We start from the raw sequence: 24,308 nt of genomic DNA, 5'->3' as shown, positions 1-24,308 counted from the left end.
CTCTGTCAGAGTGTATGGAGGGGAAAACTGGGAACGTCTTCAAGGAAGGAACAGTTCAGCAGAAATATACAATTTAATCGTATATTTTAAAATAATTTGGATCTGGAGGAGAGAAAGACAAACGAGGCAGAAAGTTTGCCAAACCCCAGAAGTTTCTCCTTACAGAATCTTCATTTTCCTGCTCCAGAGTGAATCGAGGTAAAAGGACTTTTGGGAAGTGCTCGGCCAAAAAACTCCCGGTGGCAGAGGCAGCAGCAATCCTAGCTGGGTTGCTCAGGGCTGCAGGTTGACATTTCCCATAAGAGAAAAAAAAAAATCCTGCTCACTGGAAACTGAAACATCAGAGCTGCAATTCCCAGCGGGGGAACGAGGAGGCAACAGGGTGGAAGAGAGGAAACCGAGGGCTAACTGCGGGTGGGAAGCATCCTGTCGGGACCCCCGCAGCAGGGCCGGGGTGGGGGGTGCCGCCCCCTCCCACCACCTACCTCCTCCTCCTCCTCCTCTTCCTCCTGCTGCTGCTGCTCCTGCGGGCGGCTCCGTGCCCACGGCGCTCTTATAGGCGGCGGCGGGGATCTGTACCCGCGGCAGCGCCCGCCCCGCGCCACACCGCCGGGACACCCCCGGGCACCGGGACACGCGTGTCACCGCCTGCCACCGGGATCCGGACCTGCCACACCGCCGGGACACCCCCGGGCACCGGGACACGCGTGTCACCGCCTGCCACCGGCACCGGGACCTGCCACACCGCCGGGACACCCCCGGGCACCGGGACACGCGTGTCACCGCCTGCCACCGGGATCCGGACCTGCCACACCGCCGGGACACCCCGGGCACCGGGACACGCGTGTCACCGCCTGCCACCGGGATCCGGACCTGCCACACCGCCGGGACACCCCCGGGCACCGGGACACGCGTGTCACCTCCTGCCAGTGGGATCCGGACCCGCCACACCGCCGGGACACCCCCGGGCACCGGGACACGCGTGTCACCGCCTGCCACCGGCACCGGGACCTGCCACACCGCCGGGACACCCCCGGGCACCGGGACACGCGTGTCACCTCCTGCCAGTGGGATCCGGACCCGCCACACCGCCGGGACACCCCCGGGCACCGGGACACGCGTGTCACCGCCTGCCACCGGCACCGGGACCTGCCACACCGCCGGGACACCCCCGGGCACCGGGACACGCGTGTCACCGCCTGCCAGTGGGATCCGGACCTGCCACACCGCCGGGACACCCCCGGGCACCGGGACACGCGTGTCACCTCCTGCCAGTGGGATCCGGACCTGCCACACCGCCGGGACACCCCCGGGCACCGGGACACGCGTGTCACCGCCTGCCACCGGGATCCGGACCCGCGTGGGCCTGAGGGATCGGAGGAATCGAGGAAAGGAGGTGGGACGGCCAGGGTGTCCTGCTCGTGGGACAGCAGGGAGCGAGCTGCGGGAGCGGGGACACGCGCGGTGCGGGTGCCTGAGGGCGCTTGCGGGGATGTCTGCGGGACCGAGCCCACGCGTGGTCCTGCCCTGTTCCTGCCCTGTTCCTGCAGGACCACGGGCTCGGCACCTCGCGTGTTCCCGCTTGCGTGGGAGCTGCGGGACCCCTCCAGCCCTGCCCGCTGCCACCTGCGGGGCTTCTGCTGTCACCCCTGCAGGGGACAGGGGCTGGTGCTGCTCCTCCCCACGTCCTGCTGTGGGGACAGCTGGGATGGCCGTGCCCGGGGATGAAGGGTCGGGCCGTGTCCCCGTGTCACTGCACATCCCGGGGGCTCTGGGGATGTGTGAGCAGGTGAGAGGAGCCCGGGATGGAAGGGGCCGTGTCCCCGTGTCACTGCACATCTCCAGGGCTCTGGGATGTGTGAGCAGGTGAGAGGAGCCCGGGATGGAAGGGGCCGTGTCCCCGTGTCACTGCACATCTCCAGGGCTCTGGGATGTGTGAGCAGGTGAGAGGAGCCGTGCGTGGCCTCACCTGCAGGGTGCGGTGCAGCCACGCTCATCCATCCCGGCGCTGAGGCAGAAGGCACGGGGCACAGCGTGTCCCCGCGTGGGGACAGGACACGGCGGGCACAGGCAGAGACCCCTCACGTCCCTGCGGGGGACAGAGTCCCTGCCGTGCTCCGGGCCCCAGGGGAGCTGGGGACACCGCTGGTGTGCAGGTTGTCCCGGGGGCGTGCACACCTCCAGGGCACTCTGGGATCCGAGGCTGGGGACATGCAGCCCGTTCTGAAATCCCGGGTCTGACTGGGTGTGGGGGAAGGTGGCAGCCCCCAGGTGTGTCCCAGCAGCACTGGGAAGAGATAGGAATCAGCTGCGGCTCACAGGGACCACAGGGATCAGGCTGTGGAATGCCTCGGATCTGCTGTCCTCTGGGTCAGCACACCGAGGTTCTGCCATGGGGCTGATGCTCTCTCAGGATGCTGGTGTGTTCCACAATCCCAGGGGACCTGTGGCTCTGGGGAGAGCCCGGGAGACTCTTGGAGGATGAAGCCCTAACTTTAGGGGAGCCTAAAGTTAAATCTTTAAAGTCTGCTGGGATCAGGTGGAACAGGAGATCCTTGCTCTGTGGAAAGCTGTGTTTGCACTATCTGACATACAGTTTTTGGAGGGGTGTGAAACTCCAGGCTCTGACAGGACACAGGGATCCTCTCTGATGGGAGAAGACAAGGCTGACAAGTTTAATTTCACTAGATGCAGAGGGGGGGAGGGAGTTTCCAAAGGTGGCACAGGGAATCTCTGGAATCACAGAGTCTGAAGGGCTCATCATCACAATATTCCTGGAAAGCTTGACAAGGCTGTGGAAATAATCCAAATTTGCCAAGCTTTCCCTCAGCAAGCTGCACCATAGGCTTCCAAGGTCAGTCTGTGAGATGATCACTGTTACTCTACCACACTGGCCATGATCCAGGCTGGAAAACCTCCAGAGTCTTGGATTGATAGGGCAATAATTAGATTTTAATTCCTGGGCGTAAGGAGATAAAGGGTTCATGAGAACTGGTGTGTCATCTCACGGCTTGGGACAAGAGTAATTCCCATGGCTGAGGAAAAGGGAGGTGTGCTCGGTGATAGAAGGAATTTTAAAACACTTGCTCTGCTGGAACCCTATGAGAATACCCAGGGGGAAAGGGGAAGTGATCTGTGCTGTGGCTGTGGTGATGTGCTTTGAGCCTTGGCTCTCTCTGTGTCTCCTGAGCCACTTCTGTGGCACCTTCAGGCCTGGCTCTGGATGGGGGTTGGTACATTTTGTCAGGAGATGAATCCAGCTGTGGCTCTGGGATCTCCCTTTCCAGAGCCCAGAGCTGTGTGCACCGCTCTGCACCAGCAGCAGCTGCTGCCCTGCTCAGGAGGGGCTGCTCCACCAGGGACAGCTTTCGGCCAGGAGAGTCCCTGTGGCCATGGGGACAGCACTCTGCCACCCCTGGCGAGACCACAGCCACCCCCTTGTGTCACCATTAGCCAAACTTTCATGTTCTTTGCACAGAAGGGGGCTCACAGAGCCTCTGGCTCCCACCAGCTGCACAAAATAAATCCCACATCCCCCAGACCATGTTCAGCTGTGGGGGTGGAAGGAATGGAAGAGCTGTTGTGATGGTCAATGAACGTGGAAATGTCACTTCTTAGGACACAACTTATTTTCTAATGCAAAAAACCAAAAGTACAGGAATCTCTGGCAGAAGGACTGACCACAGGTTACAGGCTCTGCTCACAGCCTGGAGATGAGTGTTTAAATTGATGAATGTAATCAATGTGAGTGCAAATGATAATATTTAAGCCTCAGACCATTTTGTTTTCCAAGCAGAGAGCTCAACATGAACTCATGTTTGCACCACTGGGAGTTATAGGTGAAAAATCCCCACTGCAATTCTCAGTAAATCAAATATAAAACCTATTGAGCTGCTGGCAATGTGTAAGCCTTTCCAAAACAAGATTTTATTTAAATTTTAATTAAAATAATGAAAAAAAATTAAAAATATCAATTTGGATGTGACAGAGTGGTGTAGGAAAAGCTGAAACCTGTGTGCTGCTGCATCTCTTGGCAGCACAGCTCTTCTGAAATAGTGCTGATCTTTGGACACACACTGAACCAGGGACAAAGAGCCATATTTAGTGGAAAACCCTGTCTTGGAGTTAAATTCAGGTTTGGCATTTCTGTGCATGGAAAGCCAGTGGTAAGTGGAATTGTCACATTTGTGACTCTGAGTCACTTCACAGTTCAGAACTGGGAATCCCTCTCTTCTGCCAGGTGTTGCCTGGGATTTTAAATGTTGAGTTCCCAGTGGTGAAAGCTGCTCTGGATCCAGGGTTTTTGTGGAAGGGAGGTGGTAAAGCACCATGAGGAAGGCTGGTCAGGAGGGATGGCCATCAGGATAGCTCAGAGGGGATCAAGTTGTCCTGTCTGCAGTACTCACACACTTTGGGATGCCTGACTGTGTGCTAAGGCTCTTCCATCATGTTCACGGCTGGATTTGCTTGCATGGGTCAATGCAGGAAAAATTTCCAGCTGAGATGTGCCTGTTTCTGTAATGAAGGGCTCTCTGTAATGGAGCAGACACAACCAGATGATGAGCTGTGAGTCTGAACTGGGACAGCGCAAGGCAGGGCCACTGCTCCTGCTCCAGCAGAAAGGTGTTCCCAGGCCAGCTGGCACACCCCAGCAGAGCCTTCCCAAGGTGGTGGGGTCTCACAGGACTCCTGCCAGCTTCCCAGAGCCCAAATTAGCAGGCACTGCTGATGGATGATGGCAGCAGTGAGGTTTTACAGCAGCAGCAGAACCCACAAAGAGGAGCTGAGGTTTGGTCTTCCCACGTTTCCACCTCTGGGAAGAGCCCACCTGCAGCTCCCTCCCCCTCCTCTCCATTTGCAGGTCGCTGCTTCAAAGACCCAGTGGCCAATGGACCCTGCAGCAGCGATGCTGAGTCTGGTTGTGGCTCTGGTGGGAACGTGGACCTTGGGGAGTAAGTGTGATTTTGGGGAGGGGAACCCCAGGGGAGATCCTGGGTAGTGGATGCCCCTCAGGGGAGTTTCCCCTGACCCACAGGATGTCATATCAGAGAACCCTGTTCTTGTGGAAGTGCCCACAGCAGGGTGAAAGGAACCAGGTGGTGTTTATGGTCCCTTCCAACAAAAATTCCATGATTCTATGATGCAGTTTGTGAGGAGATAAGAAAAAATTGGAGCAAAGTGCAGGCGGAGGCTGCCCTATGGCAGCTGAGTACACAGCTTGTAAGCTGGAGCGGGAAGTCTTTGCTAGTATAGCAAAACAAAAAGTAAAAGTAATAAAAATTAACATGAAGGAAACAAGGCTGATGCTGATACAAAAGCACCAAGTGTTTCCTTGGCTCACGTGGACATTGTAGGAGTCAGAAGTAAGGAGAGGTTTCTGATCCAGAAGGAGAAAATGAATGCCTTTTGGGATTAGACTGGTGGGGGCCACAAATTGATCTGGGCACATCAGGATCATGTGTGAGTTTTTAATTTTAGCTATTGTCCCTCAAAAGGAGTGCAATACTTACCTGAAAACCTGCATAATTGGGAAGTTTCAGAAAGCATATGGGGAAAAAATCACAACATAAATATAATTCTCTCGTGGTGATGCTCGTTGCATGGGGTTTTTTTGTCTCTTGCAGGAGCCCAGGAGAGCATCTCCTGGGAGGTGCAGCGCTATGATGGCTGGTACAACAACCTGCTGCACCACAGCCAGGGCTCCGTGGGTGAGTGCCAGGCGTGGGAATGCTGGGATGGGCCAAGGTCAGCTGCCCCTCGGCCACCTGGCCTGCCCTGTGGCTTTGAGACAGGAACCTTTGTGAGCTGAGCCTGAACCAGGCAGGTCAGCAGACCATGCCAGCTCCCATGGCCATCAGTGGCTCAGATGCACCTGAGAGCCCTGTCAGAGCAGCAGGGAGGGGCAGACTGCCCCTGTCTGGGCATTGCCACATTGTGCTGCTGCCCAGGCACAGTCTGCAGCTCACACTGGGCTTGGGTCAGTCCCAGAGCAAAGCTGGGCCTTTGTGAGATATCTCAGAATAGACTCAGCTCTTTTCAGCAGGTATTTCTGTGATGGTCAGGGATCCCAGAGCTTCAAAAAAACCCCCATCTTTAGCCAAAATCAACATGCAGTTCAACAAGGATTCAACACAAGGCAGAAGAGTTCATGGTCTAGGCATGCTGAACCTTTTGATTTTCTGACCTGCAGAGAGGTGATACCATGTACTGGTTGGTACTGGGAGAGGCATTTGGGATTTCCCTGTGCCACTGGTGAGCTGTTTCCTCATGCCTACAGCCAGCCCACATGCTCAGCTCTGGATGTCCCTGAGCCAGGGACCAGGACAGATCAGGCAGGATCTTATTGAAAACACTGAAGATTCTGAACCCTCATTTCTGGCAGGTTGGTCACTGCTCTGGTGACACACTGCCACAGCTTGGAGTCCAAATGGCTCTCCCACATGACATGTGTGTCACCAGCCTTTAGTTACATCAAAGCCTGACAGGAAAAACCAGCCCTGACAGACCAGGTCTTCCTCTTCTAGAGCAGACAGATCAGACCTTAGCTTTTGGAAACTAAGCCACAAACTAAGGTAGGAATTCAGGATTTCCCCCAGTTCTGGGGAGCTCCAGTAAATGGAGCCCACCACACTGGAGACAAGCCTTTTAAAATCAGTGAGAAGTGACCTCCTGCCTCTGGGCTTTTCAGTTTTGGGACCAGCAGTGCATGTCAAATCAGGGTGTTTCTCTCTCATCTTCACACTTGTCTCGCTGCCTCTGTGGCTGTTCCCTCTCCCATTCCCTGTGGTGCTGGAAAGCACCACGCTTGTGTAGGATTATACAGTCAACAAGGGACAGCTCAGCATCGCTCCAGTTACCCTCTGAGCACCATCCCAGACCTCCAGGAGGCAGCAGGGATCACACGGACAAGAGAAGGACGACTGGAAGAGAGGAGGATCCCTCCTGGCTTTGAGAGCACTGATTCCAGTGCTGCAGGAAGTTTTGGGCAACGCCAACAAAGCTTGCATGTTCTTGGCCACTCTGAGAACCCGTGCTATGCTCCCGCTGTCTTCTGGGACCTGAACACACATCCACATACGGCTGTGCCTCCCACAGGGCAGCGCAGAACCCAGGTGAACCAAAACCCCCTGTTTTTTGGTGCTGCAGGAGCCAGGCTGCTGCGTCTCCTGCCCGCCAGCTATGCAGACGGGGTGTACCAGGCGCTGCAGGAGCCGCACGTGCCCAACGCCCGCCGGCTGAGCCGCGCGCTGGCACGGGGACCCTCGGGGCTGCCCTCCCGCAGGAACACCACCGTGCTGGCTGTCTTCTTCGGTAAGACCCAGGGCCCTTCCCCGGCTGCAAAGATGGTGGTTTGGGCTGAAAATTGTTGGTTTCTCACGCGCCCAAGGCCAGGCATCGCAGCGCTCCTCACCCAGCCCGCGTGGGGTATCAGACCCACAAAGCTCGGGTATGGGGTCACCACAGCACTGTCTGGCTAGGAGAGCCCGTGTGGGTTTTTGGTGACCTTTGCCAGTTGACCCAAGTGCTGATATTTGTCAGTTGGGAACTTCCTCATTTCTTTTAGCAGTGGAGTTGCCCCACGGCGAAAACACGGGACAGATGCGATAAGAGCCGTGCTGGGCTAAACTGCTGCAGCTTGGAGCAGTTTTCTCAGTCTCCCAGGGGCTCAGTGGGGTCTTGGGTCTCCAAGCCTGGAGATGTCTGCCTCTGGGAAATCATAGAATCCCAGAATGTTTGGGTTGGAAGGGATCTCAATGGTCATCTTGCTCCACAGGTTTCTTCCAGCCCTGTTCAGCCTGGCCTGGGGATGTCTGCCTCTGGGAAATCATAGAATCCCAGAATGTTTGGGTTGGAAGGGATCTCAATGGTCATCTTGCTCCACAGGTTTCTTCCAGCCCTGTTCAGCCTGGCCTGGGTCACCCTTGCTGCACATGGTGGTCCCTCAGCCTGCCCATGGTGTCCTGCTCCAGGTGCTGGCAGCACTCCTGGCAGCTGCTGACCACGCTTTGGTGTCTGTCAGGTTTCCACGTGCTCTTGGACATCCTGGAGACAGAGAAACCCGGCTGCCCTGCTGAGTTCCTCAACATCCACATCCCCCCTGGCGACCCCGTGTTTGACCCTGCTGGCACTGGAGATGTGGTCCTGCCCTTCCAGCGCGTCCGCTGGGCAGCAGAGACAGGACAGAGCCCCAACAACCCCCGGGAACAGGTGGGTGTGCTTTCCTCTTTGCCTTTCGTCCAAATTCTTCTTCGCCCACCATCAGGGTCAGTAGCACCCAAGATAATTTTTAAAAATTTAAAAATAAAATGAGAGTGCTACTATGTCCTTAAAAAGACACATCTCTCAAGCGTTTGGACCAACTAAATGAACCCAAAGTCAACTTGCAGGTTTCACATTGAGCAATGCTAGTGAGTGCCCAGGGTCAAAGCATTTCCTGAATGAAGAAAAGGTAATTAGGTCAGTTAATAATTGCACGTTCTTTTAGGCACCAAGTCCTGTCTTTAATAATGTATCACAAAGCTGAGCTGGCATTGACAGAATGTTGGGGTGCTTCCCCGAATTTCAGTCATTTTGGAAAATAAATCCAGGTTTTCCCCCAGTTTCTCTGGATTTTGCTGTTCTGCTTGTGTTCCCCAGATTTCTTTCATGCTAGAGATCTTCCCAGCCAAAATCACCAAAGTGAAATATCCCCCCCTGAACCTTTCATGTGACAAACCCTGGAGATTAGTTTAGCAAGTGATGCTTTTGTCAACATTTAAAAGCTTAAAAAATTGGAAACTCCAGCATGTTTTCAGATTAAAAGTCATGTTTCCATGCAAACATTTGTCAGGGGAGATACTCAACATGCTGCCAGGACAGTGGGACTTCCTGCTGTGGGATCAGAGGGGACAGCTCTGGTGTTCCCAGTTTCCCCAGAGATGGGTTTAGTCCCCTTCCAGCCTACATATGGACTCACAGATGTCTGCTTCTGGGCATAGTCAAAATAATCGGGGGAAAACCAATCCCAAATGTACTTTTGAAAAGCTTGTACCTGGTCTTTTCCTCTACTTGGCGCTAATTCCTAAAGAGATTGTCTGTGTATTTATTTGCTTCCTGAGAGCTCTTATTAAAATGGGATTAAAACAGACTGCTCTGCAAGAGCAAAAGAGGCAGACTGAGGCCTTCCAGACCTCATTTTTACACCTTTCCAGTGAAACCCTGGCACCTGTTAATGCCTCTTCCCTGTGCCTGCCCTAGACCAACGCGATGACGGGCTGGCTGGATGGCAGCTCCATCTACGGCCCCTCACACTCCTGGAGCGATGCCCTGAGGAGCTTCCTGGGGGGACAGCTGGCATCAGGGCCCACCAGGAGCCTCCCCAGGCAGACGGACGGGAGGGTTCCCATGTGGAAGGCACTGGATCCATCCACGGGACAGGGTGGTCCCCGAGGGATCTACGGTAAGGGTGGCATTCCAATAGTTTTTTATCCTTGATTGGGAGCACGGGGTCCCTGGAGCTGAGCCCAGCGTGGAGCCCAGGAAGGGGGAAAGGGCAGAAGATGCAGGAAGGCAGGATATATGGATCAGGAGGGCTGTGGGAGAGCAGACAGTTTCCCAAGATTTGAGCCCCAGCAAGGACACACCAGAAACTCCAGAGGCCACATGCCCAGGTGACAATGTCAAAGACCAGCTCTGATCTCAACTCTGCTGCTGGTACAAACCCACTCAGCTTGCTTTGCATTCCTCACCTGCCCAGTATTTGGTCATGCTGGGGGCCTGGTACTCCTTCTCACTTGCCCACTTCTCACTTGCTCACTTCTCACTTGGTCTGCCTGGGGAGGAAGGAAGGGTGACAAGGGATGGATCCACAGGGCTGGGTGAGCTCCTCCAGCCATGGGCAAAGCTAGACCCAGTGGTGACATCCCCCACTGATGGCCATGGTGGCTCTTGCAGACCTGGGGAGTGCCTGGGGGAATGAGAGCCCCTTCCTGCAGGCTGAGAGCATCGCCTGGTTTCGCTACCACAACCAGCTGGCCACAGCCCTGGCCCAGCAGCACCCTGCCTGGTCCGATGAGGATCTCTTCCAGCACGCTCGCAAGAGGGTCATCGCCACTTTCCAGGTGAGGGGCACGACCCCCCAGCTCTGCTGGGACCCCCAAGATCTTGCATGGTTCTGGCCCTGACCCAGCTTCCCTGTTCCCTAGAGCATTGTTCTGTACGAGTGGCTGCCAACCCTGCTGGGCACGCAGGTCCCGGAGTACCGAGGTGAGGGGGAGGCAGGCAATGCAGTGTTGGAAGCAGGGGAGGGGGACTGGGGGAGCTGGTGGGTGGGGGGGAAGAGGGAGCTTGGCCTCTTTTCCCTCCAGCCTGGCTACTGCCCCACAGGTTACCAGCAGCACCTGGACCCCAGCCTCTCTCCTGAATTTGTGGCAGCTGCGGGGCAGTTCCTGGCCACCATGGTGCCTCCAGGGGTTTACAAGAGGTAGGAGCAGCCTGGTGGGACCATGGGACTGCAGTGCCTGTGCGAGGGAGGGGATGCCCACACCGGGTTGGTGACTGGGAATGGTCTTTGTTGGGATGGTCTGTGTCCCTTCCCCATGTCCTGCCCTTGGCTGAGACAGCCAAGCCCTGGCAGCTCCGGGCAGCCCTGGCTCAGGGCTGTGGGCTCAGTCCTTCTCTGTTGCTCCAGAGACACCCAGTGCCGGTTCCAGAACGTGTCTGCCTCCGGCGCCTCGTTCCCAGCAGCGCGGCTCTGCAACAGCTACTGGAGCAGAGAGGTACCAGGGAGGGAACACCAGGGTCCTGAGGATGTGGCAGGCTGGCCAGGGGCTTCATCCCTTGCTCTGTGTTATGGGGCACTCCACAGGGGAGTGTAGGGGAAATTGGGTGCAGAGCATGACAGCCAGACAAGGGGTGAGGGATCCTCCCCATCCAGCATCCCAGCCTTCAGCTGTGGCAGGCTCAGACCTCGAGGCTGATCTGATGTGGAGAAAATGAGCCTGGAAGAGGTTCCCAATTCCCCTACACCATGAGCCTGCACCCCTGGGGGCACCAGTTCGGGGTTGTGGGGCTACTTTCTGTCCTCCCCTGTGCAAGAGGAATCACTTGCTCTTCCCATGCCTGTCAGAGCCCCGGGCTGCAGCAGGCAGAAGATGTGGACAACCTCCTCCTGGGGATGAGCTCACAGATAGCAGAGCGGGAGGACAACGTTGTGGTGGAAGATCTCCAAGGTCTGTACTGCAGCTGTGCCTTGGAGGGGGACCCCCTCTCCTGAGGCTGTGCTGGGGGCAGGGTGGGGAGGCAGGTCCCACTGCCTGCTTCATCAGCACCCAACCACACGCTTCAGCCTCTCTAGTGGAGGTGCAGAGAGCCACAGGACACATGGAGCCTGTCCACCCACAGATTACTGGTATGGGCCCCTGAAGTACTCCCGCACTGACCTCGTGGCCAGCTGGATTCAGCGAGGGAGAGACTTTGGCCTGCCGACCTATAACCAAGTCCGGCAGCATTTTGGGTTGAAACCTCTCCAAAACTGGTCAAACCTTGCCCCACACCTGGAGCCACAGGTAACAGGGAACAGATCTGGGCAAGGAATGTGTGTGGGCCAAAGGGTGATGGGACCTTCCAGGCAGGAGCTGAATTCTGCAGGAAGAGGGAGAGCAGTGCATGTCCTGCCCTGGCTGATGTTCATGCCTGCAGGGGTGTAACTGTGTAATTTCATGGCATGAATAAACCATCCTGCCCCAGTGCTACACTCCCGTGCCACCAGGCACTCTGCTCCTCCTAGAGCTGAGGTGCCCTGGGAGTGATGCTCAGTTGCTCAAGTTCAAGCCATGAGCCCGAGGCTGTGTGAGGCTCAGCATCCTCCCAGCCCACAGATGTGTGCAATGCCTGGGAAATGCACATTCCTCACACCTCCTAAGGCTTGCCAACACTTTGTGATGCCCTGGCAGAATTCCCTGTGCTCACAGATGTGTGGTGGGTTTCTCACAGGTCCTGCAGGAGGTCGCTGCCCTGTATGGCAACAACGTGGCTGGGCTGGAGCTGCTCCCTGGAGGCATGCTGGAGGATGATGGCTCCCTCTTCTCTGCCATCATCCTGGAACAGTTTCTGCGCCTGCGTGATGGTGACAGGTTTTGGTTTGAAAACACCAAGAATGGGTAATGGCTTTGTCTCTGTCTGTGAGCTGCACTGCAAACCCCAGTAACACATGAAAGCTGGAGGAAAAAGCATCCTGCAGCTTCCTCGGTTCCCTCCTGCTGCTGGTCAGTGGCACCTTGGGCAACCATTTGTCTCCATGTCGTTTTTCCTCAGGCTGTTCACAGAGGAGGAAATCAGGGAGATCCGTAACACCACCTTTCACAGCGTCCTGACTTCTGTCACCTCTGCCACATCCACAGACCTCCAGCCCCACGTGTTCGTTTGGAGAGAGGGTGAGTGCACCCTGCAATGGGAGGGCTCAGGGAGGGAATGGCTCCTGCAAGGCAACAAGGAAAACAGAGTCATCCCAGTGACACAGCTGGTGAATAAATGGCACAGAGAACACATCAGGTTTAGAGTTTCTCAGCCTCACACCTGCTATGACCAGGAAAAACCAGAAAAATGAGGAAAAAATGCAAGGGATGCTTGTGAGCAAGACGTTGATGCATGATGCAGATGTCGAAAGAGGGCTATAGTGCAGGCAGGCATGATCCCAAGGGGAAAATGCATATTACTTTTGGCAAAATGCCTTTTCCTCTTGGAATCTTGCCACATCTTCCCATTTACTGTAAGCATTACATTTGGGCAACGTTCCAGACCTTGCAAGGTGCTTTTGTTCCCTTGGTGTGCGTTCCCTGTAATCACACCAGGAGGACTTCCTGGATTTGCAGCATCCAGATGAGTGTAGGCTCTGAGCCCCAGATTGCTGTGGCCCAGGTGCCTCTTGGTCAGCCCATCCCAGCAGCAGAGGTGATGATGCTGAACCTCCAGAGCACTTGAGTCCAGTTCTGTGCTTGGTTTGCTGTGGCAGGCTAAAGTTGAACCCAAACCCAAAGGCTGTCCCCAAGATGTGGAGTTTAAATCAAGCACCCCATCACTCAGCCATGACCCCCATCAACATTTTAATCACCTGGGGGTGATGCAGGTGAGCTGGGTACAAGGTCAGTGACACTCACAGCCTGTTTCCCCCTGGCAGGGGACCCATGCCCCCAGCCCCAGCAGCTGACAGCTCAGCACCTGGCCAACTGCACGCCCATGGTGGTGCTGGACTACTTCGCAGGCAGCGGCGCAGGCTTCGGGATCATCATCGTCGTCCTCTGCTGTCTGCCCCTGGGTTTGTCATTCTGTTTCCTCTTCCTGTCATCCTCCTCCTCTTCCACCTCTGCACCAGAGAAAGGGGCTGAGTGCCCACGGACAAAGCACCTCCCAGCTGGAGCTGCTGAGTCCCGGTCTCTGCTGAGGTGCTTGAGCTGGCAGGGTCCTTGGGCACCAGGAGGGAGCCAAGAGGGGAAAGGAGCTCTGTGATCTCTCATACCCCCTTCTCCCTTGTGTCCCCAGTGACTCTGTTGGTTGCCTGGGTTGTTGCTGCTTTCCGCAAGAGAGATTTCCAGAAGCTGCAGAGGCAGCAGGGCACCAGCGTGCGCAGGGAGGTGTCCGGCGAGGCCATACACGGTGAGGTGGCACTGCCAGCCCCGCGGTGGCATCTGCTGCTGCTGCTGCAGCCAGGGCACACACTGGGGCAGGGCTGGGCTGGGCTTGCACCCAGATGGGATGTAGGGAGGAACTGTTTCCCCAGAAACACAGTCAAGCAGTGGAACAGGGAGTCCAGAGAGCTTGGTAGCCCATCCTGTCCAAGAGCTGACCAGACACAGCATTGAGCAGACTGACCTGTGGCTGGTCCTGCTTTGGGCAGGGGGTTGGGCAAGATACCCTTCCAACCTGAGTCCCTTCCCACCTATGCCCCTCTAATTCCAATCCTCCCAGACCACACCTTGCCTGAAGGAAACCTGTGTAGAGCAATTGCAGCAGTAGCTCCAGGACAGGGACAGTATCTCCTCACTCTGCACACTGGAAAAATCCTGCCTTCCTGCTCCATAGTCTGTACTCCTCCTGTGTCCATGTTCTTGAGCTCTGCAGCAAGGAGATCATCATTACTTCTTTAAGAAGAGACCTTCCTGGTCATGAAATCACTCCCAAACTGCCTCTCAGTGAAGGAGGTTCTGAGATGAGTAGGAACCTTTCCAGCTGAGTCCTGTGTTCTCTCCCACCAGCCATGGAGTGGCATGGGCCCAAGACAGACAACTGTCCTGTCTACATTCAGTTCCAAGCTGACAAAGTGCTCAAAGTGCTGGACAGCAGAGGGTCTGTGCTCCGGAGCATCAACCTGAAAGCCCAGCAAAGAGTGGAGGTGATCCTCTCCAACAACAGAGGGAACAAAGCTCTGCTCCTGAAGAGCCCCAAGGAGTACGACCTGGTGAGTGCCATGGTGCCTGGGTTATGACAGCTTCCCCTGCACCCTCCACAGTCCTCTGCACCACTCAGCACCCCTGGGAGCACTGTAAGGCCTCGAGGGGAGGTTGTGGCCTCCTGAGAACCACCAGGTCCAATAAAACCATGGAGCTGAGCCTCTGGTGATCACAGCCAGTCTGTGGGTCCTTTGCAGGTGCTGCTCTTCAATGAGGAGGCCGAGAGGAGCACCTTTGTTGGGAAGCTAGGAGACTACTTGAAGGAGAGCAGATTTGACCTGCATCTGTCTGAGATGAAGGAGCAGAGCCTGATGAAACGCGCAGTCACCCAGGAGCAGAGAAAACAAATTCTAGAGACCTTCTTCAGGCACCTGTTTGCTCAGGTGTGTAGAGGTGTAGCAAGCCCTGATGTGTGGGGGAAGGTATTTCTGTATTGATTAAGCAATGAACATTGGGGCTGGTGCTTTCTGGAAGGGCTGGTAAGCCCCACACAAGGAAGCTGCCAATACTTCCAAGAAATACATTTTCCTTTGTAGAAGACAAAGGGAGATCTCCTGCAGTGATACGAGTGTCTATAGTGGCAAAGAGACTACTGGGTGATGTAACAGGTCTCCAGAGTGGTCAGTCACGTGGAGTGTGAAAAGTCACATTGTGTAGGGGAAAGACACGGGACATTCTCCTTGGTATCTGCCATGAGTTTTGTGCCAGGGAGCCACCAGTCTTTGTGCAATAGGTCAGAAAGGAAACACCAGCCTTGTGGTGTTTCACAGCTCTGCCATCACTCACAGAGTTTCTTTTTGTGGGACACAACCTGCAGGTGCTGGAAATCAACAGGTCTGATGCTGGGGAGCTCAGCTTTGAATCTTCACAGAAGGCAAAGGAGTCTCTGACCTGTGAGCTGAGCAGGGCTGAGTTTGCTGAAGCCCTGGGGCTCAAAGAGCACTCCATGTTCGTGGAGTCCATGTTCTCCCTGGCTGACAAGGATGGCAATGGCTACATCTCCTTTCGGGAGTTCCTGGACATCTTGGTGGTCTTCATGAAAGGTGGGAGCTGGAGCTGGTTAATGCCCCTGTCAGCTGCCCTTGGACCTGTTTCTAGGCTCTGTCAGAGTGGAGGACAGGATTCACACAGCAGGTCAACCTGTAGACACTGCTACAGGTTAAAATTTCCTTCACTCAGGACAGATTCAGCTTGGGTTATGGGCCATGACAACGTAATTGTGTTTTCTGGAAGATGGTTCATGAGGGGAGCTGTCTTCCACCACCACAGACATGTCAGCCCTTTCTCCTGAAGGGCCTGTGCATCCTGTACCTGGGAGGTCATAGCAGCTGTGTCTGATACCTGATCCTCCCTAAATGACCACTGAACAGTGGATTCACAGGAGGAGGTGTTGAATGCCAGATTCAATCAAAACAACCCTCAGAAAAATCATTGCTCTGCAAAAGCACACTTTGACTTTGAAAAATAATGCACAAGAAAGAATGTGTGTCTACCCAATATTTCACCTTGTATTTGAGAAAGTCAAGTGGAAGGGTGAGGCTCCACTGCTGCAGGGTCCAGACACTCAAAACCAACATATGAAATAATCTTTGTTGATGAAAATAGGATCTTGTTCTTACTTTGCCTCTTCCTCTCCCCGCCAGGGTCCCCAGAGGAGAAGTCCAAGGTGATGTTCAGGATGTATGACATTGATGAGAATGGATTCCTCTCCAAGGAGGAGTTTCTGAGGATGCTCAGGTACTCTCCCTCCTCTCTCCTAATGTTCTCACAATGTTTGTAGACATGTTTTCACAATGTTTGTAGACATGTCTTCACAAGCAGTTTCTGTGCTTCTGTGCACCATGGACTCCACACTTGCAACCAAGAGCCCATTTCTCCCATGAAACTGGTCTGGGACTCTGCTCTGTGCTATTTGAGAGCCTCAGCTGGTGTTCCCATCTTGCCTCCAGGTCCTTCATTGAGATCTCCAACAACTGCCTGTCCAGAGAACAGGCAGAGCAGGTGACCGAGTCCATGTTCCGGGCCTCGGGGTTTCAGGACAGGGATGAGCTGACATGGGAGAATTTCCATTACATGCTGCGGGACCACGACAGCGAGCTCCGGCTCACCCAGCTCTGCGTCAAAGGTCAGTGGCACCAGCACTGGGACAGCCCAGGTCCTGCAAGGCTGGAGGCAAGGGGCACCACCCAGCATGGAACTCTCAAATCCTGCCCTCCTGGGGGCTTTGCTGTCGGGATGACTCTGAGAGTCCCTTTTTCCCAGCTTGATGTTCAAAGAAAGGGTTGGAATTCTTTGGCTCTGCTTCACAAGGTTGTTTATTATCTATTATCTAAAATATTTTCTCTCAGACCAGCAGAGGTCTGATCTGCAGGTCTGTCAAGGGCACCCTCCCCACCCCTGGGCTGGTGTTGTCTTTTTATACTAAAAACTACATGTACTTTATTTTCAATTATTTTCCAATACCTATCACCTATGTTAGACTGTCTACTTGTACTCTAAACCAATCTAAAAATGCCACCATCACCACCAAAAAAAGAGAAGTAAAAAACAAAACAAAGAACATCCAAATTCCTCCATCTTAAGTCTCCAAACCCCCATTCTAAAAATCCCAAAATTCTACTTTTCACCCTGTGACAACTAATATTATGCTACTTAAAATTTTATGACTTGTAATTCTTCACAAAAAAAGTAGTAATTTACTCCATAAATCAAAATCAAAGTCACAAGTACCTTCGGCTGCATGCCAAAGTTTCAGAACCCCCTGCCAGAAACTTGTGCCATCCAAGACAATCCAAAAGACGTCCTGAGTTCCAACACTGGCCCATCAGTCTCCCCACCTCAGCTGCAGTAATGGGGCATCAGCTGTTCCTTCATGTGTGACATTTTTGGATCACTTCAGAGTTTTTCCCTGCCCACAGGAGAGTCCTAAACTTTGTCTTGCATCTTCTGAGTGGCTGTTTGTCCTTTTGTCTCCTCAAAGGCATCCCTGAGGTCTCCAAGCAAAATCTGCACAACTGTGTCTCCTTCATAAAAAAGAGCGAGCCAAAAGGGTGAGCTCCCTTCCTCGGTGTCACTGTTCTATTCCTTCTCTTGCTGCCCTGGCTCACATCTATCCTTCACCCCAAGCTTTCCAACAAATGCTCCCAGCAGATGTTGGAGCTCCCAGTGCTGGGGAAGGGCTGGGAGGTGCATGCTGCAGTGGGGCTGCTCTCCTCCTCCCCAGGCACAGAAGGGAGGAATTGCCTCCTGCAGAGCCCTGTTGCATCCTCTGTGTGGAGGGGGGTCCTGCATTGCTCTTCAGATGGAGGGGTTATCTTGGAGTGAATCCAGACCATGTGCAATTGGAATTAATGCAGGCAGGCTTGCGGAAAAGAGCTGGACATGTTCCCAGCTGAGCCTGAGATGGGAAGTGGAGAAAAGGGGAAAATTTCGGCAAGCACTTCCAGTAAATAGAACTGCGGGCTAGACATAGCTCTGTTTTCACAGGACCATCTCAGAGGAGAAGAAAGACCCAAATCTGGACACTGTGAGTCACTACATGGAGCGAAAAGGCCAGGAACTGAGGAAGAGACCAGGAAGAAAGTGAGTCCCCTCACCAGCTGTGCCTCTGGGGCTCGGGCTACTCCTGTTTGCTGTTTCTCACACCTCCATGTCAGACTGGTAGCCCTCCAGGCAAATGTCACTGCTCCAAGGAGGCACTCCTTGACCAAGGAGCTACAGAAAAAATCCCATCTTGGCAGGACAGTGCCATGGCTGGGTCTGGGTCATGTGCCTCTGCAAAAACAAAAAAAACAAACTCCAAACAGATGAAGTGGCCAACTCCAGAGATTGGCATAGTGGCTTTTAGAGAAGGGTCTTGTCTGACAGTTCCTGCCTGTGCTCCTCTGCTTCTTGGGCTGCTGCTGGTTCACCTGGGCTGCCTACAAGAGCTGCAGCAGGCAATTTGGTCCTTCCTGCTGTGGCAGCAGCAAGTATTTGTTCAAGGAAGCAGTTCAGCTGCTGTTATTGATGGGAAGAATATCTTGGTTTGCCTTAATTGCACCAATTAAGGAAGTTCCCCTTTTGCAGATAATTTTTTGATGGCTGAATATGACTATGAAATTTACAGTTCTCATCTACAGTTTCATTTGTGAGTCACTGCCTCCACGTTTGCTGCCAGCTTTTGAAGGCATTGTAGAGCAGGCTGACCTGAGATCACCCTCAGATGGTGTGCACTGCAGGTCACCCCTGCCACTGATGTGCAAGAGTACTTTAAAAGGAAACCCAAACCTGGGCGCTGAGCCACTCCTTGCCAGGAAACCCTCACGGTGACACCAGCACTCCTGTATTTGCCAGGGTGAACCAGTACCAGCTGCGCCTGTACACGGAAGCACAACGGAAGAAGTACGAGAGGAACAGAGTCCAGCAGAAGATCCAGGAGTTCAAGCGCTTTGTGGAGAATTACCGGCGCCACATCGTCTGTGTCATCCTCTTCTCCGCCGTCACCGCTGGCGTCTTTGCCGAGAGAGCCTACTGTGAGTGCCCACCCTGCCCTGCCGGGGGCCGTGCTGGTCACCTGGGGCATGGTGGGGACTTGCCCAGCAAATTTGGGCAACCGTGTCAGTCCTCCCTTGGCGTGAGTCCCCAAAGGTTGGAATGGATCTCTGGAAGGGTCTGGTGTAACGCCCTGCTCAGAGAAAACCTTTTTCCAAAGCTGAATGAGGCTGCTGGAGGCCTTGTCTAGAGAAGGTGTGAAGAGTTCCAAGGCGGGTGATTCCACCGCCTTGCTGGGCCTGTGCTGGTTTTTGACCATCCTCCCTGTGGAGAATTTCAAGAATTCAAACCTGAGTTTTCTATAGTGAAACTCATGCTCTTGCCTCACATCCTTCCACTTTGCATCCCTGAGAAAGACTTCCTCTGTGCACCCATGAGATGGCTGCAGACAGCCAGCTTCCCTGACCCATCTCCTCCAGCCTGAACAAGCCCATTTCCCTCAGCCTTTCCCTTACATAGACATAGCTCCCTGATGTCCTCCAGCTCCCACCCATCCTGGTGGTCTCCACTGGTCTCATTCCAGTTTATGGACACCTCTTATATTGGATTCGCCATCTGAGGCCACAGTCCCAAGTTGCAGATTTCCAGGTGGACATTCTCCTCCCTGGATCTCCAAGGACACTCTGTCATCCAGCAGTTCTGGGTCATTGTGCCCCTTTCCCCACACAAACCCATCCCTGGTGTCCTGTTTTTGGTGGAGCCACACAGGTGGCTTTCCCCTTGCTGCAGGAAAAGTGATGGCCCTCAGCGCTCACCCCCGCCGCTCTCTCTCCCCAGATTATGCCTTTGCATCCCCCAGCACTGGAATTGCACAGACCACCTTCGTGGGGATCATCATCTCCCGGGGCTCAGCTGCCTCCATCTCCTTCATGTACTCCTACATCCTGCTTACCATGTGCCGCAACCTCATCACCGTCCTGCGGGAGACCTTCCTCAACCACTACATCCCCTTCGACGCCGCCGTCGACTTCCACCGCTGGATTGCCATGGCAGCCCTGATTTTCTCAGGTAGGAGGGCTGCTGGGGGATTGCCAGCCAGCAGCAGAGGACCAGCCCATCACACCATGGCAGGACCAGGCAGAAGCTTAAGGACCTTGCAGAGACAGAGATGCCCTCCGCTACAGAAAGTCCTGGGTGCCTGGGGACATCAGCAGAGTCTGACACATCTCCATCCGCATCAAGTGATGCTTCTTTCTCCGTGTTTTTGTCCCTTACAGTGCTCCACACTGCAGGTCACGTAGTGAATGTCTACATCTTCTCAGTCACACCTCTCAGTGTGCTGTCCTGCCTCTTCTCCACTGTCTTTACCAATGATGGGTAGGTGGAATTTGCAGCAGAGTCCAGACAAGGGTGTCCTGGGCATGGACAGAAGTGAAAATGGAAACCACTAGTTCATTCTGGTCACTCCATGGTGCAATCTCTTGTCCTTCTCCAGGTCACAGCTCCCACAGAAGTATTACTGGTGGTTCTTCCAGACTGTTCCAGGTGAGAACACCTAGCAGACAGACCTGCACACCTGTGTCCAGGATGGGCAGCCCTCTGCCCCATCCAGCCAGACCCCCTGTGGGGCTGCCCTGTTCTCCCCCACAGGGCCTCTCAACTCTTCCTCTCACAGGCATGACAGGAGTGCTGCTGCTCGTGGTCCTTGCTGTGATGTACGTGTTTGCCACACGCCACTTCCGGCGCGTCAGCTTTCAGGGCTTTTGGATCACTCACCACCTCTACATGCTGCTCTACATCCTGGTAAAGGATTTGGGCTGGAAGGGAGGGAGGGTGCTGGTGCACTGCAAGCCTGTAGGTGATGTCAGTGCAGCTGATGAGATGGAATAGCTCGGGGTAGTCCCAAGGGAGATGGTAGCCCCAGTGCTGGCTCCCCATTGCTGTTGAGCTGCCCCCAAATCATCCCTGGGGTGATGACTCACTAAAGGGTTCTGCTCCCTGCCCAGGTCATCATCCACGGCAGCTACGCACTGATCCAGCAGCCCCGCTTCTACATCTACTTCATCATCCCAGCTCTCATCTACAGTGCAGACAAGCTGTACAGCCTGAGCAGGAAGAAGGTGGAGATCAGCGTGGTGAAAGCCGAGCTCCTGCCCTCAGGTACCACAACATCCCTGGCCACACAGCACCAGCCCAGGCTCCCCACAAGAGCATCAGGGGCCACAGTGATGCAGGAACATCAACTCCTCATCTCCAGCTTAACGGAGCCCCCTCCCATCTCCCCCCAGGCGTGACCCACCTGCAGTTCCAGCGGCCGCAGGACTTTGACTACAAGTCTGGGCAGTGGGTGCGCATCGCCTGCGTGGGGCTGGGCACCACGGAGTACCACCCCTTCACGCTGACCTCGGCCCCGCACGACGACACGCTGAGCCTGCACATCCGCGCCGTGGGGCCCTGGACCACCCGCCTGCGGGAGCTCTACTCGCCCAAGAACCTGGCCCTCCTCGGCACACTGCCCAAGGTGAGCCCCGCACAGGGTGTCACCCAGGGGCGCATCTGAGGCCAAAGCAAAGGGTTGTGCAAGCCTGAGGCACTTCTGCAGCCCTGGGGGCTTCCAAGACCTGGGCAAGCAGAGATTTCTGCTAACAGCTGACTCCCTTCCAGCTCTACCTGGACGGGCCCTTTGGGGAGGGCCACCAGGAGTGGAACAAGTTTGAGGTGTCGGTGTTGGTGGGAGGAGGCATCGGGGTGACTCCCTTCGCATCCATTCTCAAGGACCTGGTCTTCAAGTCATCCATAAACTCCAAGCTGCTGTGTAAGAAGGTAAGAGTGTCTGAAAGACAAGACCCCTGAGAGGCTGGACTCGATCTCAGAGATCTATTCCAACCTAATTGATTCTGTGATTCTGAAATGCCTCCTGCTGCTGGTGGTGTCTTTGGGGCTAAAATCCTCTGTGGAGTCTGTAGAGATTCATAAGGATGCTGGCCCCACTCTGGGCCTCATTCCAATGTGCCACAGATCTACTTCATCTGGGTGACGCGCACGCAGCGGCAGTTCGAGTGGCTGACGGACATCATCCGGGAGGTGGAAGAATCCGACAAGAACGGCTTGGTCTCTGTGCACATCTACATCACTCAGCTGGCCGAGAAGTTCGATCTGCGCACCACCATGCTGGTGAGCCTGGGCATCCAAGGGGGAGGATGCCAGCCGTGCCATGCCAGGCTCTGCAGGGCCGTGCTGGGCCGTGCTGGGCCGTCTGACGTGCACCAATCTCTCTTTCAGTACATCTGTGAGCGGCACTTCCAGAAGGTGCTGAACAAGAGCCTGTTCACGGGGCTGCGCTCCATCACGCACTTTGGGCGCCCTCCCTTCGTGCCCTTTTTCAGCTCGCTGCAGGAGGTGCACCCTGAGGTCAGTGTCGGGCTGGGGACAGCAGGAGGTGCAGCCACTGGCCATTGTGGAGGACTGGTCCCAGCCTGTGCCCACGGGCCTGGAGACCTCAGTGGCATCTGCACCAAGAACAGAGTGGAAGGGGAATGAATCTTGTTTTCCCTCTGGAGTCAGGCTGAGCTGCAGGAGTCAGCAATGCCCCACACCAACCAAACACTCCCTGCTACTGCAGGACCCTGGCTGCAACCTGACCTGAGCTGGGGAGTTCCCATCCTTCCTCCATGGCCCTGGCAGCTCCATGGGAACGTGACAACCTCCCCAAAAGCCTCTGGAGGCTGAGACAGACTGCTCAGCCAGCAGCCATGCCCCAAGCTGTCAGAGAGCAAGGGGGGCTGCACTGTGGGGGGAACTGTGCTGCAGCCTGACCCCTCTGGCTCCCTCCTTCCCCAGGTGCACAAGATTGGGGTGTTCAGCTGTGGCCCGCCCGGGATGACGAAGAGCGTGGAGCAGGCTTGCCGGCAGATGAACAAGAGGGACCAGACCTACTTTGCACATCACTACGAGAATTTCTGACCCTACCCCACACTGTTCCAGCTCTGGGTGCAGCTGCATTTTCTCACTCCAGCACCTAGCAGCAACGCTTCCAGCAGCCAGGCTCCCACCCAGCACTCTCCCCTGGTGAAAGCCATCCACAGCTGAGTGCAGGGATACTGAGACCCACAGAGCAGACAGCTGTGTGCTGGTAAAGCCTTGCCATGCCAGCACTGCCCTACATGGCCCCAGTGTGAGCCCCTGAGCCCTGCTGCCATCCACACATCCCTGCAGCCCAGGGTCATGCTGGTGTGTCCCAATCCAGAAAACCCACTGTTGGAGTTAAACCCAGTTCTGCCTCCTTCATCAGACAGCACAGAGCTTCTGCTGTGCTGGGGGGCTCAGGGAGTGTCTCTGACCAGCTTTGGGGAGCAGCTTGGTGCCTGCACAGCCTGAATTCACAGCACTTTGTTCCAAGACCCACGTGGTGAGCAGATGGGGTGGGGAGCCAGCAAGCTCCCTGCTATCCCTCTTCTTGAAACAGCTCTCCTCACAAACTCTTCAGTGCCTGCTTGTAAAATCTCTGAGCCTTCCCTGGGTTTGCATAAGGCCTTAGTTGTGTTTTCATTAGCTTCTTCTAGCAGTGTCATCCTTTGATCAGGAATCAGTTGTACTTGTTTAAGTAATGCCTGGCTTTGCATCACTGCTACTTTTGCAAGCTGTGGTTGAGCTCAAATAAAGCTGACTGAAGTCTTAAAATACTTTCTTGCCTCCTGTAATTGGGTCTTGGTCACCTGGGGACTTGCAATACTTGTGGCATAGGGCTGGCCCTGCTCCTGGCACAGAGCATTAACTCCAGCCCACTGGAAAATGGGCTAAGTTGGAGAGAGTTTCCCCTGCACTGATGACAAACATGGAGTTGGGAGTGGGGGATTACAGGCACAGCCCCACTGCTTATGTCCACCAGCCCTACCACCCCCAGCAAGACCTGCTGAAGGAGCAGATCACACAAGGAGCCCAGCCAGCTGAGCTGTGGGAATAATTCCAGCCCTCAGGATGGTGAAGAGCCCCCTAGGCTACAGAGAGCAAATTTCCATTTCCCAGCAAGAATAATCTTGCAATAGCCACTGGTTTTCCAGCCACGCCAGTGGGGATCCCCAGAGGACAGGAGTCAGGATGGCCAGTGAATCCCAGCCATGCCAATGGGGTGCTTCCCAGCATAGGAATGTGCTGAGCATGCATTTTGACCACTTCTTCTGGCTACAGAAAGTTCCCCCGGGTTATATCTCATCCCTGTAAAATTCAGCATGGACTTGGGGCTTTCCATCTCTGCCAGGATTAACTTGGCCACATCTGGAATAAACATGAGGTTTCATTTGTGAGTGGTTGGGTCCTTTGAGGTTTCACAGTCCTGCCAACACTGAGCTCAACCTGCACCCTGGTGAGGCTTAGACCTGCACAGACCCCTGCAAGCCCCTCCAACCCACA

At 54.9% G+C, this 24,308-nt stretch overlaps 1 protein-coding gene across 1 annotated transcript; it reads left to right on the top strand.

Annotated features, from left to right (window-relative positions):
• Positions 1-4,735: 4,735 nt before the first annotated feature.
• On the top strand, positions 4,736-23,488 carry LOC135280584 (dual oxidase 2-like). Its single transcript, XM_064388636.1, is given in 35 exon segments — positions 4,736-4,801; positions 4,803-4,866; positions 4,869-4,952; positions 5,625-5,708; positions 7,147-7,311; positions 8,021-8,208; positions 9,238-9,439; positions 9,934-10,100; positions 10,185-10,245; positions 10,366-10,462; positions 10,670-10,757; positions 11,108-11,210; positions 11,383-11,546; positions 11,974-12,140; positions 12,295-12,413; positions 13,157-13,294; positions 13,519-13,632; positions 14,232-14,434; positions 14,624-14,809; positions 15,244-15,469; positions 16,070-16,163; positions 16,376-16,551; positions 17,407-17,476; positions 17,913-18,008; positions 18,762-18,940; positions 19,737-19,967; positions 20,177-20,276; positions 20,395-20,444; positions 20,575-20,702; positions 20,906-21,059; positions 21,188-21,420; positions 21,564-21,722; positions 21,918-22,073; positions 22,182-22,310; positions 22,740-23,488. Coding segments are annotated over 35 exon segments (4,764 nt in total). The 3' UTR covers positions 22,863-23,488.
• Positions 23,489-24,308: the final 820 nt, after the last annotated feature.

This window comes from Passer domesticus, chromosome 14 (assembly GCF_036417665.1).
Source record: "Passer domesticus isolate bPasDom1 chromosome 14, bPasDom1.hap1, whole genome shotgun sequence".
NCBI classification, from domain to species: Eukaryota; Metazoa; Chordata; class Aves; order Passeriformes; family Passeridae; genus Passer; species Passer domesticus.
Note: the sequence above shows the minus strand (reverse complement) of the source record. Positions and strands in the feature narration are given on the sequence as shown.